The 13,932-nt window shown below is 33.2% G+C and overlaps 1 protein-coding gene across 1 annotated transcript in view; it reads left to right on the top strand.

The window, feature by feature from the left end:
• Nucleotides 1-797: 797 nt before the first annotated feature.
• Nucleotides 798-13,932, top strand: part of LOC129948469 (uncharacterized protein DDB_G0283357-like) — a 75,944-nt gene continuing 62,809 nt past the window's right edge. The window contains exons 1-2 of the mRNA XM_056059515.1: nt 798-2,556; nt 2,758-2,875. Coding sequence (XP_055915490.1) covers nt 798-2,556; nt 2,758-2,875 — 1,877 coding nt within the window. The remainder of the gene's footprint in view (nt 2,557-2,757; nt 2,876-13,932) is intronic.

The following is a 13,932-nucleotide window of genomic DNA, read 5'->3' as shown; positions in this document are numbered from 1 at the left end:
GAAGTGGTTTATGGCTACTTTAAAGTTATTATTTTTGAAAAACTTAACAAATCTTTTAAAAGGTTATTTAAAACAAAAAAATAAATTTGAAGAATTTAGAAAGAAACTACCACAACTTTTCGTTTAAACTCGAGTTTTTTTAGGCTTAAGTAGACAAAAGTTAAAAAACAAAGACGCATTTAAGACTTCTCAACGAAAAACGACCGTTTTTGAAAAAAAACAACAAACATAATACAAATGTTTATTATTTTTATAAATCTAGTTAATAATGCATCGGCTTGTTTCTATTAAATTAAAAATTAATTCGGAAAGCAAGTTGCAACGTATAAATTGTCAACAACAAATGACGGATCCCAGCAATCGCCATCATAGACTAAAATCAAATAAAAATATCAAAGTGATGACACAAAATAAAAATACAACAAATCTAACAGCATCGTAATAATTTATTAAACACAACTTATTTTATATAAAAATAAAAACAAATAAAATAGAAAATATAATTTAACAAAAAATAAATAAAGTTTCTTTTAAAAAGAATAAAAAAAAGTAACAAATCATAATTTTTGAATCTTTCAAAAGTCGAAAAGTGTAAAAAAAGTGTGATATAATAATTTTTTTTGTTGTTGAATTTTTTTTTCAATTTAAAATAAAATTTAAAATTTTTCTCAATCGAATTTATTCATCGTAATTTAAACAAAATTAAAATTGTGATAAGCTTTACTCTATATAACTTATTTAACTTAAAATAAAGAAATTTTATTTAATTATAACCAAAAATAAAAAAAATAAAAAAAATGCCTGTTGGACATTACACAAGTCGCCCTTACAGCTCATTCCGAGCGGGCAAACTCAACTCTTCATCCATCATTCACACGGCATCATCATCAATTTCAACAAAACCACAATACAATTATTTATCACCGACCGCATCCTCCTCATCATCATCAGTAGCAGCAGCTCAATCAGTCTCATCCTCATCGTTCACCAATCAAAGGCTACAACCATTTCGTAGTAGTTTGTATGGCACGAAGTCGACAGCTGGAGCAGCGGCCAGCAGCGACTACCGCAGGGTGACAGGATCATCAAGTGCCGCCGTAACTGCCATTAAGCCCCTAACCCCAAAAACTTGCAGACGCATCGAATCCTATGCCGATGCTGTAAATGGTGGCAACAAAACAAAAAACCTGACGCCGTTAAAAACGAATAACAATAACGGCAATAGCAACAACAACAATAACACAAATAGCACTACCAAACAATTCCTACGGAGTCGATCTAACAACAATAACATAGCAAGATCACAAAACTTCGATCGTGGCAACCAAAGTAACATCAGCTTCCGTAGCCGGAATAACCTCCAACCCCATCAGCATCAACATCAGCAACAACATGCCAAGTCACCTGCGGTAAGCAGTAGTGGTGCTTCGGACGAGTCAATTGTCCCGAAATACGGTGGTGCCATGTACAACAGCAATGGTGGGCGAACCACTACTGCGCTCCTTAATTGCGGCTCCCAGAAACGGGCCTACAACACAGTCAAAGTGCCAAAAGAAAATGTTCCTATGAACTCGAATAGCAGTCGTTCAAATGGTAGTAGTGGTTACTTCAACAGGTTTTCGACGTCGACAACGTTGGCATCAAAAGTTGCTCCACCAGTGACCAAAGACATAACCAAACCAGCAGGAGCAGGAAACAAGATCCCCCTAGCGCCTCTGCAACACAAAAAGAAATACAAAGAGGACAACAAACTCTCCAGCTCGTCATCGCCTCAGCTTAATGGCGTCCACAACCGTCGACAGTACCCGACTACGGTAATAGTGGGTGGTGGTGGAAATCGGGGTCGCGGTGATGGAGCTGGCAGCACTGGAAGTACTCTTAATGACAGCAGTGCCAGTGGAAGTTTAAGTGGAGGAAGCCAGGGCTCCCCGCGGACAAAGAAAGCCTTCTCCACCAAGTTCCCCAACGGTCTGCCATTCGAGGATGAGTTCTATCGATGGCGATCGTTTTCGCAATCCTCCAGCAACTACAGTCCGTACAGTGGTGCGCCAAGATCCAATGTCAGAGATGACGTTAATATGGCACGAACCAAGTTCAATGGCGATAACGACGTTGACGACGATCAGGATATCGACAACGAAAACGACTTAGACCGTGATGATGATGAGTTCACTCGAAAACCATCGAACGAACCACTCTATGTGGACTTTTCAAAACCGATTACACAGCAACAGCAACAACGAAGAAAGAATGACAGCGACACCAGTAGCATCAGCAGCAGTTACTATCAGCGACAGCAGCGACATCATCAGCATTATTTCGAATCAGCTCGTGGCCAGGCACCACAAGCAGCATCTAGTCATTTGCATTATACTCATCAGAGGCAGCAAGCTCAGCCTCAGACTCAGCCTCAGCAGGCCCAACAACAATATCGTACCAGTGGTTATCTGTACAATGGCAAAAACGAAAGTAGCAGTTTTAGGACAACAACGCGAAGAGTAGTCCGTGGAACGGGCTGCAGCATTCATGACAATATCAATAACAATGACTGCGCAGGCAATTATTGTGATGATGATGACGACGACGACAACGACGTCGATGATGATGATGTACACGACATTGTCTACGACGATCATCATCATCATCAACATCAACAACTTGGACAAAATGGTGGCAATAGACGGAAGACGGATGTTTATCGAGCGGTAGCATCGTGGGTTCCAAAATGTCCACAACACCAGCATACAACTTCTGTAGCAACTGCCACAACAACAAAGACTTATTCTTCGTATAGCGATCGTAACAACAACAATATCAAATTTTTACAGCAACAAAGCCGCAGAGACATTTTGGAGCCCACGAACTGTGAGTATAAGTAAGTTTACATTGCACATTTTTTTTTTCTTTTTATTTATTATGTTATAAAAGATATATTTTATTTTTATTGGAGAGAGTTTTTTGTTTAAAATTTATTTTTAGGGCATATCTTTGTTTTATTTTTTTGTTTGTTTTGTTTTAGAGAAAGGAATAAGTTATTGCTCCTTGGGGAATCTGTCAATTAAAAGGGAATATATACGAAAAAGTGTTTAGATGACAGAGTGACATAGTTTTGAAATACAGTTTTGAACTTTATTAGCAATGACGTAAAACTATAAAATTTAAAAAAAGTTCATTTAAATATGTCAAAAAGTGATTTACTAAGTGCTGAACGATTTCATTTCGAAAGAATGAAAGAGTTCACAAAAAAAACAATTATTTCACTTGTTGATGTCTTAATATGTCATGAACGCATCCAGATCGAATTCAATAGTTGTACAAAATGAAGATTTGTGATATGTTTTCATTGATCTTATTGTACAGGGTCCGGCATAAAAACCTCCCGTATTTTTAGACGTTTATATTTAAAGCTATTTATAGATAGTATGGTATTCCGGGTATAGATAGATAGAGGTCTACGTAACGTTTTTAGTTATCATAATGGCGCGGCACCGTGAGCTTTCCCCATTTGTCGTAGAGGAATGTATCGGTATTTCCGTATTTTTTCTAAGAAACTGGTCAAAAAGTTACAGATCGCTACTGTCACATGATTGAGACCTTCCTCCAAACAAACTTAAATCAGTATACTAGGAACCACAAAGAAGTCGGGTTTCAACAAGATGGAGCCACAGCACACACTTCACGGCGTTCACTTTTAAAATATAGGAGATCTTTTTGCCGGACCCTGTATAAGAACATAAATAAATTATTTTAGAAATTTCAATCTCAATCACTCTTTTTCTGCTTGGTCATTTTTACCTTTAGACAAAACTATCCCGTCTAAAAATCTAATGTTCTCTTAAATCTTAGCTCAAATTTCAAACCATATTATAAAATGTGTGTAAAAATTCGCAGCATTCAGCAAACACTTCACGTTTCTGTCAAAAATATAATAAAATATTAATTAAGGGGCTGCGAACTGTCAGATTAATACATTCTCAATTTACTTCAAGTGGGTGCGTTCCAAGATCCAGCAATAAAAAATTGATCCTAATCCACCTAAAATCTCATTATGATGTAAATTTGACAGTTCAAAATTCGTATGTTTGTCTAAAGTTGTCATTTTCCACATATTAAGTGAATGTTATCTTTTGCTGCGGCATTATGATACACCTTTGACAAACCAGAACTGTCTGCAAACTCTGATGTTTGTTTTAAGTTCTCATTTTTCCACTTTTTAATTTCTGTCAAAGCGGAAACAAATTTAAGAAAGAAGACAATTGTAAAGTATGTGGAGTTGGAGAACAGGAATTTTTGCGAATTGTCAAATGTTAATTCGCAATACACAACAACTAGAAGCGTTCCATAAATTAAACAATACGAAATTCATTCTAAAACAGCCGGATATTTTAATCAACATCACCATTTGCAGCTGTCTGCGCAATGTAAACGTCAAAATTCGTTCCTCATTTCAAACATTTAAAACTTCCAAAATACTTTTATTTATTTCGTCAAAGCATAAATGCAAAAAAATGCCCGAAAAAAGTGAAAATATTCACCAAGTGCTTTTTTTACGAACTGTCAAATGCGAATTCACAATCCACAATAACTTGACAAGTGCCAAACACCGATAAAAGCAAAATATGATCAAAATCCATCTGAAATTTCATGCCACATTATAATGTAGCTATAAAAATTCTTAGCTGTCAGAAACAATAACTTATTATGATAAGAATAAAACTAAAAACTCTCTTTTACCCACCATTAAGTGCATATGTTTGTCAACGAGTGATTTTTGTACGAACTGTCAAATGCGAATTCACAATCCACAACAACTTGGCAGTTGCCACACGCCGATAAAAACAAAATTTGTTCAAAATGCTTCTGAGATTTCGTGTCGCATTATGATGTCCCTATGACAATTCTTAGCTGTCAGAGACAATAACTTATTATGATAAGATTAAACTAAAAACCCTCTTTTACCCACCATTAAGTGCATATGTTTGTCACCAAGTGATTTTTTTACGAACTGTCAAATGAGAATTCACAATCCACAACAACTTGGCAGGTGCCAAACGCCAATAAAAACAAAATTTGTTCAAAATTTGTATGAGATTTCATTCCACATTATGATGTCCCTATGACAATTCTTAGCTGTCAGAGGTAATACTTTTTATAATAAGAATACAACTAAAAACTCTCTTTTACCCACCATTAAGTGCTTGTAACACTTAAACAACAATTCTGGGAAATTTTGAATTATGGAAATAAGTGAACATACCTTTTTTTTGTAAACAGTTAAATTTTAATCTACAATCCACAACAATTCGTTCTACAAACCTGCAAAAATAAATAAATCATAATTTGCTAGGATAGAACTTTGACAGTTCGTTACATTCAGCGACCTAAAGTGTTTATTTTCTTAATATATTGAAAGCATATATTAGTGAAAGTGCAAATTAAAAGCGAATCCTTTTCGTGAACCGTCAAATTTGAATTCGTAATTCACTGTATTCGCTCCACAATTAAAATTCATTCACAAACAGCCTTGTTTTCAGTTCCCTGATACTATCACTCAATATAATGTGAATAAAAATTCAAAACTGTGATTTTGTCTTTCGCAAAGAGCGAATGCAAAAAATTTCAGAAAATTGTGAATTACATTACAATCAGACCATTTTTGGAAACTGTCAAAAGCAAATTCACAATCCACACCAACAGAGGGAGCGTTCCACAAAGCCACGAAAATAAAATCCACATGAAATGTCATGATAAATTATGCCAGCGAAAATCAATCATTATGATGTGTAAACGTCAAAGTTATAAGTTCGTGTTTGATGTGGGAAGCTCAAAACTGTTATTTTGACATCATTCAACTGTTTAACTTCTGCCAAGTTTGTAATTTTTTAGAACACACTAAAATACAGAAAGATTGGGAATAAGGAGTAAACGAACAAATCTTTTTTGACAGCCCGAATGGTCGCGTTCAGGATAAATGTTGTTAAAAATAAAACAGAAAGATTAAACGAAGATTAAAATGCAAAATTTTTGATGAACGTATTTGGAACAGTTATTTTAAAGTGGAAATATGTGGAACAAACAAGGAAACGCCAAATCAAGATTTTCATTCGAGTGGAATAAAATTCAGAATCATTAATCTAAAAATTAAATTAAGAATTTTTTGTTTTTCTACAAAATAAGATCTATTTTTAGTTTTTTTTTAAACTATAAAGCTTGCTAAAGTGTGATACATCAAATCCATCCACCCACTCCTTATCCTAATTTACAATAGCCCCAGACAAAAATTGTTTAAAAAAAAAAAACTTATATATAACAAATCACCTCCTGAGTCATGGAATTTAATTAGCAACAAGAAATCAACCAGCAACACCACAGTTAGTGTATATTTGCGATGAAAGCAGAATTTAGAACCTCTTTGTACTAAACAAACAAAGTTGAATAAACTCCAGTGTGTGAACTGTGTAAAGAATATAATACCAATTATCATATATTTCTTTTTTTTTCGTTTTTATTGTTGCTACTGCCGACGGACGGACCGAACGACCAAAATTCAAAGAAAAGCATAAGTGAACCCATATCCAATTTAGGACAGGAAGAGAGGCATTATATTCTCTATATATCCATCAGCTGTCATTTGATTGACAGATTTGCTTACTTGCCACATGCGGGCACAGGATTAAGTTTTTAACGTCTTGTTCTTGGGAGAATGAAAAAAAGAACGAAACAAGAGGTACAAAAAAAACCTGCGGTAAGACTTGACGTGGGCTTCTATTTTGATAACTATTTTTTTTTGTTAATGGTATAAAACTGATTTTTATAAGTTGTGGGTTGAGCGGGGAACAAGTTTATGAAATCCGAATTCAAAGCTTGTTTAGTCGGTTGGTAAAATTAATTTTACAGCTTTTGCCCAATCATAGATTTAATCGACTTGCATGCGGTGGGAATTTTGTATGCAGCTTTACAACAAATTAAACAGTCGAAACTCTTTAAGGTGAATATTCATAAGAACTACTCTATCATCAAAATCAAATATTGAAGTTTTAGGTTTTTTAAGACCAATGTTTAACTTCAACTCATCGTCTTTACTCAATAAAAATCCCAACTGTAGAGTAATTAAATTTTGTTTCTTAACAACATTTTTGACAGTAAAGTCAATTGACATTTTTCCAACTGTCAGTTTGATGTATACATTTAAGTCTGAATTTACTCAAAAAACGGGCCTTAGGTCTAAGAATCTTATTTCTAAAAACACTTTTGTCAAGAATTTAGAAAAAAAAGTGTCGAATTTCAAGTTAAAGTGATTTGACTGTTGATTGATTGTGTTCAAAAATACAAGAAAAATTACAATAGTTATCACCTAAGATAGACCACTATAAAAATAAAAACGACAAAATGTTCAGTGGTTTCTTGGAATTAAATTTGGAATTAAATTTGTAAGACCGAATGATTCATGGGTGGCGACAGAAAAATATTATAGTTTCTCAATATTCTGTATCATTGCTCTACACAAAAAATAAATACACCAATAAAAAAATGTAGGCCCAGCTTTATAAGCTACTCTAATAATACCAAAGCCACACCATTTCAAGTTTTTCTTTTTGTTGTTTCAACTCCATGGCGACATATTTTACGTGGGTTGCAAAATACTTACCGAATGTCAGGTGTTGTGTTTTAAATTGAAAAAATATTTTTTTTTTATCAATTTCAAATAATCTTTTTATTGGTTCAGATGTGTAGGCAACACTCATGTCATGAAATAACTAAAAATGCATTTTTTCTATTGCATCATCAGTTTGAAAAGTATTTTTTTGAAGTTTTGTTTTGTATTAGTTTTAAGAGGCACTTCTAGAGTAAGCATATGGCAAAGTGAAAAATAATAATTCAAAGTTGGAACCTCCATGATTTGCAATAATTGAAATAGATAGGATTTCAACAGACTTTTGTTATGTCACATTGGAAAATCTTGTTATCTTTTATCATAATATAAGTAATGTAGAAAACAAGTAGCAGAACAACTTGAGTTTGAGTGTTACACTTTGTTTTAAACCAACACTAAACCCAGGTTGAGTTGAAATCTTAATTAAAAATCGTTGATTACACTTTTTTAGTTAATAAACACAGCTCCTGTAATATGCATGTCAGATCAAATTAGCTTATCGTACTGAATGTGTTCATCACTAAATCTGATTTCCGCTTCTTTTAACCTTCCCTTAGACTTCGTTTTAACCCGTGACTAAACTCAGATTAATTAATATTTAACCAAAGATTAGTTTCAATTAAAATTTTAACTGAACATTTAATTAACTTAGATATCAAAATCTTAAATCAGATTTTTTATAATTTTAATGGTCATAAGTTTTGACAAGTCCAATAAGCGTATCATACTGAATGCGTTCATCACAAATTCTGGAATAGTGGTTAGCTTTTCGATTGATTTGAATTTACTTTAAAATTCAAACTATTTTTGGTTGAGAAAATTACAAGGTTCAACTGTGCAAAAATTACCTTTCTCAAACTTGAGAACCTTAGTTTAACTTTATAAAGTGCTCACTTTCATGCATGGATGAAATTGACTATTGAATTCAACAAATCACTGAATTTGAACCACGTCATTTAACTTAAGTTTAAAAGCGTTCAGTTACTTAAACTTTGGTTGAATTTGAACAGTTGAAATAAATGAGTTTGAGATTTAATCCATGGGTCAAATTGAATATAGTTTTCCAACTAAACACTTCAATTAACCATAATTAAGAGACCTTCAGCTATGTAAAAAATTATCTGTCACTTTAGCCTTGGTTGAACTTAACTTGAACCACTTATTTACTATGATTAAAGTTTTAAATCCATTTTATAATTCGTTGAGCGATTCTTTGTAAGACTTTTGTCAAAGTTGACAATTTATGTCATCAGAAAAACTTAAGTTCACCTGACAGTTCAAAAAGAAAAAAAAAAACTTTTCCGTTAATTACTGAATGCGTTCATTTGTAGTTCACATAGATCACATTTACTACAGAATTCAACTACTACTATAAGCTAGGATCAAAATTCTTTAAATTTGAACCATGACAGTCAATCTGATTACTTACTTGCCACATGCGAGCACAGGATTAAGTTCTTAACGTCTTGTTCTTGGGAGAATGAAAAAAGAGAACGAAACGAGAGGAACGAAAAAAAACCTGCAGTAAGACTTAACGTGGGCTTCTATTTTGATAACAAATATAAAAAACGTTTGCGTTAATTACTGAATGCGTTCATTTATAGTTCACTTGTATCAAATTTACTATAGAATTCAACTAGGATCAAAAAATCATTGAATTTGACCGACGTCAGCTTTTCGTTTGACCTTTGCTTAATTTACTTGAATCCATTGTGGTTACTTTTTGTTTTGACAATAACTTCTGATAACTTTTCGTTCAGTTCTGACATTACTTTACTTTTGGTTAAGTCTATTATAGTTGGGGCTTCCATTTTACGTTTCGTTAAGTTATTCTTCGTTTGAGTTCTGTCAAAGTTTAAAATTCATGCGTATTCCCAAATGGATATCAATACAAAAACTTAAGTTTACCTTAAAAACATCTGACAGTTGACCAAATAATCATGAACATGGACTCACTGTTCACTTATTTACTGTAGGTCACATATTTATTTCAGCATTGTTTGATTTTTAATTAAAAAACATAAATACTTTGGTTATAGTTTTAATCCATTTTAAGTTTCGTTAAGTTATTCTTCGTTTGAGTTCTGTCAAAGCTTAAAATTCATGCGTATTCCTGAATAGATATCAATACAAAAACTTAAGTACACCTTAAAAACATCTGACAGTTGACCAAATAATCATGTACATGGACTCACTGTTCTAAACAAACATCTCTTAATTGAAAACATTCAAACTTTCGCCTTTTTACTGAATGCGTTCATTAATAGTTGTTAATACAACAATAGATGGAAAATGCATGCGTATTTCTAAATGGATATCAATAAAAAAAACTTAAATTCGCCTTAAAAACATCTGACAGTTGACCAAATAATCATGAACATGGACTCACTGTTCTAAACAAACAGCTTTTAATTGAAAACATTCAAACTTTTTCCTTTTTACTGAATGCGTTCATTAATAGTTCTTAATACAACAATAGATAGAAAATGCATGCGTATTCCTGAATGGATATCAACACAAAAACTTAAGTTCACCTTAAAAACAGCTGACCAAATAATAATGAACAAGAACTCACTGTTCTAAACAAACATCTCTTAATTGAAATATTCAAACTTTTTACTGAATGCGTTCATTAATAGATCTTAATACAACAATAGATGGAAAATGCGTGCGTATTGCTGAATGGATATCAATACAAAAACTTAAGTACACCTTAAAAACATCTGACAGTTGACCAAATAATCATGAACATGGACTCACTGTTCTAAACAAACAGCTGTTAATTGAAAACATTCAAAATTTTTCCTTTTTACTGAATGCGTTCAATAATAGTTGTTAATACAACAATAGATGGAAAATGCATGCGTATTTCTAAATGGATATCAGTAAAAAAACTTAAATTCGCCTTAAAAACATCAGACAGTTGACCAAATAATCATGAACATGGACTCATTGTTCTAAACAAACATCTCTTAATTGAAAACATTCAAACTTTTTCCTTTTTACTGAATGCATTCATTAATAGTTGTTAACACAACAATGGATGGAAGTGAATTGACCTATATCTTTTATACAACCATAGACAAATCCCCACGATTCCGCTTAATATGTGTTTACTGTTAACACGAACAACAGACACCCTTTTTACAAAAACAAAACAAGGAAACATCGCTCTGAATGGTTATCTCTCAATTCTTTAATGACTCCGGACTGTTTGCGAACACTTTAACCCGTTTCCCTGTTCTGCTCATCAACATCATTATCACTGGAACAATCCTCACTTTATATGACAGAATCATGAACAAGTAAGTTTTCATTCCTTTTGCGCTCCACTTTATTTTTGTTCTTGTTCTTTTGACAAAGAATTGCTGCTGAATGCGGCCAGTTCGGAATGGCGGGGTTCAGTACGCGTAAGAACACAAATTAGTTTGAGTTCGATTCCGTTCAGTGACTGCCACTGGACCTCTGATTGCGTTGTTTTTGTATTTTTTTTTTTGTTCTTCATACGTCTTGATTATGATTAACGCATCTTAGACAATTATATTGCGGCGGGCAAATGACCCCAATATAAAAACAAACATACCTAACTTATACGCCACTTCTTTATACGTTCCTGGTATTCATTGTTTTAGCAAAAAGAAAACAAAAAGGGAGCAACAAAAGCAGCAAGCAAGTGAAAACGGTTTTTAAATGATTATGATGATGATGATGGTGAAATGTTGGTGATGACGACCTTGTCTCTGAAATCATCAGAAGCTTTGTAATGCCAACAACCCCGCTATAAGATCGTTTGCGGTATAAAATTACATGTGAGAGTGAGAGGAGTTTTGAATAGAAAGAACAAGTTGTTATATATGAAATTTAATTCCCTGCTTACACTACCGTCTACCTTCTAAAAGAGTATGAATCATTTATTAAATGTCAAACAAAGAGGATGTTGTTTATACGAATATTAAGTATTATGAAATAAGTTGGTTCTTTGAGGTCATGCGGGTGTTGTAGACCTTGTGTTTATATTTCTACTCGTACTTAAAATTATGTTTATTTTATAACTGGATTTGAATTTCGCTTGTAATCCATGAAATCAAATTCAAATGCCAACGGCCATTCAACTGTCAACCATTTGCTTGTGTAGGAGCACATTAGGTGTGTTCGATTTGTTGTTTATTTTATAGTTCTTTGCTACGTTCTGGGTTTATATTCGATGACTTGCAACTGTCAACTGTTAGTGGATTTAATGATTTGTTTGTCAGAATGGAAAATCCTTTATTTTTAAACGAAAAAAACAACAAAGCTGCGTTTGATACGACGCGTTTTCTTAATCAAGTCAATTCGATCAACTTTGACATTTATTTAAATTTTCATTCATGCCTTTTCGATGTGCACCGGGAAAAGCTTTAATTTGTCAAATGTTCATCAAGTCTTAATTTTGCTGAGATGATTACAAATGAATCTTATACACACCTCGTATTGGTATATTATTTGTATGAAGTTTGCATTTGTTCGTTTTAACTTTTTGAACACTTGCCGTTGCCGTAGAGCAAACTGATTTATTGATCAATGAGATGTCAAAGTCAATTTTAATGCAATGTGTCGGGAATTTCAAGAGAAGTGTCAAGTCTCTTCTTCTCTCGCGCATCACCAATGATTTTGATGACGATGTTGATGATGATGATGGCTCGTGATAAAATTGTTTAACTACTTTTTATATCTTTTTAATTTAAATAAAGTGTCTTGCTAATGGCTTTTGCCAAAGAGTTGTGTGTCATTTAAACAAATCAAAAAAAAAAGAAACAATTTTAGACATGAAGCATGAATGATTGTAGAAAGCAAAAGAAGTGGTAATGAATCATTTTTTGAAGAAAACAAATTAGCATCAGGAGAGATTAGATGGGGATTTAGTTTCTTGTCAATCACTGTAGACTTTTGAAGTCTTTTGTAGGTGTAACCTTGTTTCATTGCGAATTACTCAATTCTTTGATTTTCCAAGGTCACACATATAGTTTTCCGTAATAGCAATTCAATAACGTCAACGCCGCAAAACCAAGGTCTAATTAAAAAAAAAAGCTTAAAACTATTGTACAATATGACTTAGATGAATGTTATAACTTTTAAATGTTTATCTAGAAATGTGTATTTAAATATTTAAATCAAAATAGGTACATAATCGTATTTTTAAATGAATAACCAAGTGGCTTGTTTGTTTTCTGTATAAATTCCAAGTATCTGAATCCATTTGTATGTTTTCTTTGGAAATTTGAAAATGAAGTGTTTATTTTGTAGACTGGAATGCTTCCAACTTTTGTTGTTGTGTGTTGGAATTTTTCATTGAACCTAAATCAATATAAATAAAAAATCATATTGTTTCAAGAAAACATAATAAACACATTTGAGGCTTTTGTATTTCTGAAAATTGAACATAAATTTGATAGCTTTTAGAAGGTGTTTCTAAAGAAAAAGTCCGTACTTTCTGAGAAAGATTGTGAACTGACAGTAAACAAAGCATTTTGGACTAAAACGACTCATTTCGTTCTATGGAGGTGTCATATTGACTTTCTGTCAAAATTTCGAGCGCTAAACAACTGTCAGTGCCAAATCAACCTGCAATTTGAGAAGATACCACTAGATGGCATACTCTCTAAAGGGTGGTTAAATTTTAAGGGTCGATATTGATTTCGAATAGAACACAAATTATTAAAGAAATTATCGTCATTTCTTTTTATTATGATAATATTGGTATGGTTCAATTATGTATGGAACAAAATATCGGCCAAATGAACAAGCGAGCCCGGCGGCAAACCTCCATTCGAGGTTTCAAATGTTCAATGATGCTGAGGCATAATTGTTGTTCTATGCCGTTAATGTGCCGAATTAGTTATTGTTAAGCTCTTGAATTGTGTTAAACTTTTCTCTTTCAAATAACCCCAAAGAAAGATGTCAAAAGGCACGATCTTGGCAGGTATGCCAAAACTATACATGGCTTTAAACAGCTCGTCTCTGTAGATGCTGTCATATGCGGCCTTGAAATCGATGGAAACATGGTGGGTGTCGAATTAGTGTTCTTGGGTTTTCCAGGATCTGCCGTAATGTGAATATATGATCGACTGTGGACTTTCCTGGTCTAAAATCACACTGATAAGGACCTATCAGGTTCACGTTCACGTTCACCTATTACGACTGAGAAGATTTTGTAGGCGATGTTAAGCAGACTGATTCCTCTATAGTTGGTTCCTCTCCTTTTTTCAGGATCGGGCAAACAATACTGAGGTTCCATTCAT

This window comes from Eupeodes corollae, chromosome 1 (genome assembly GCF_945859685.1).
Source record: "Eupeodes corollae chromosome 1, idEupCoro1.1, whole genome shotgun sequence".
NCBI classification, from domain to species: domain Eukaryota; kingdom Metazoa; phylum Arthropoda; class Insecta; order Diptera; family Syrphidae; genus Eupeodes; species Eupeodes corollae.
Note: the sequence above shows the minus strand (reverse complement) of the source record. Positions and strands in the feature narration are given on the sequence as shown.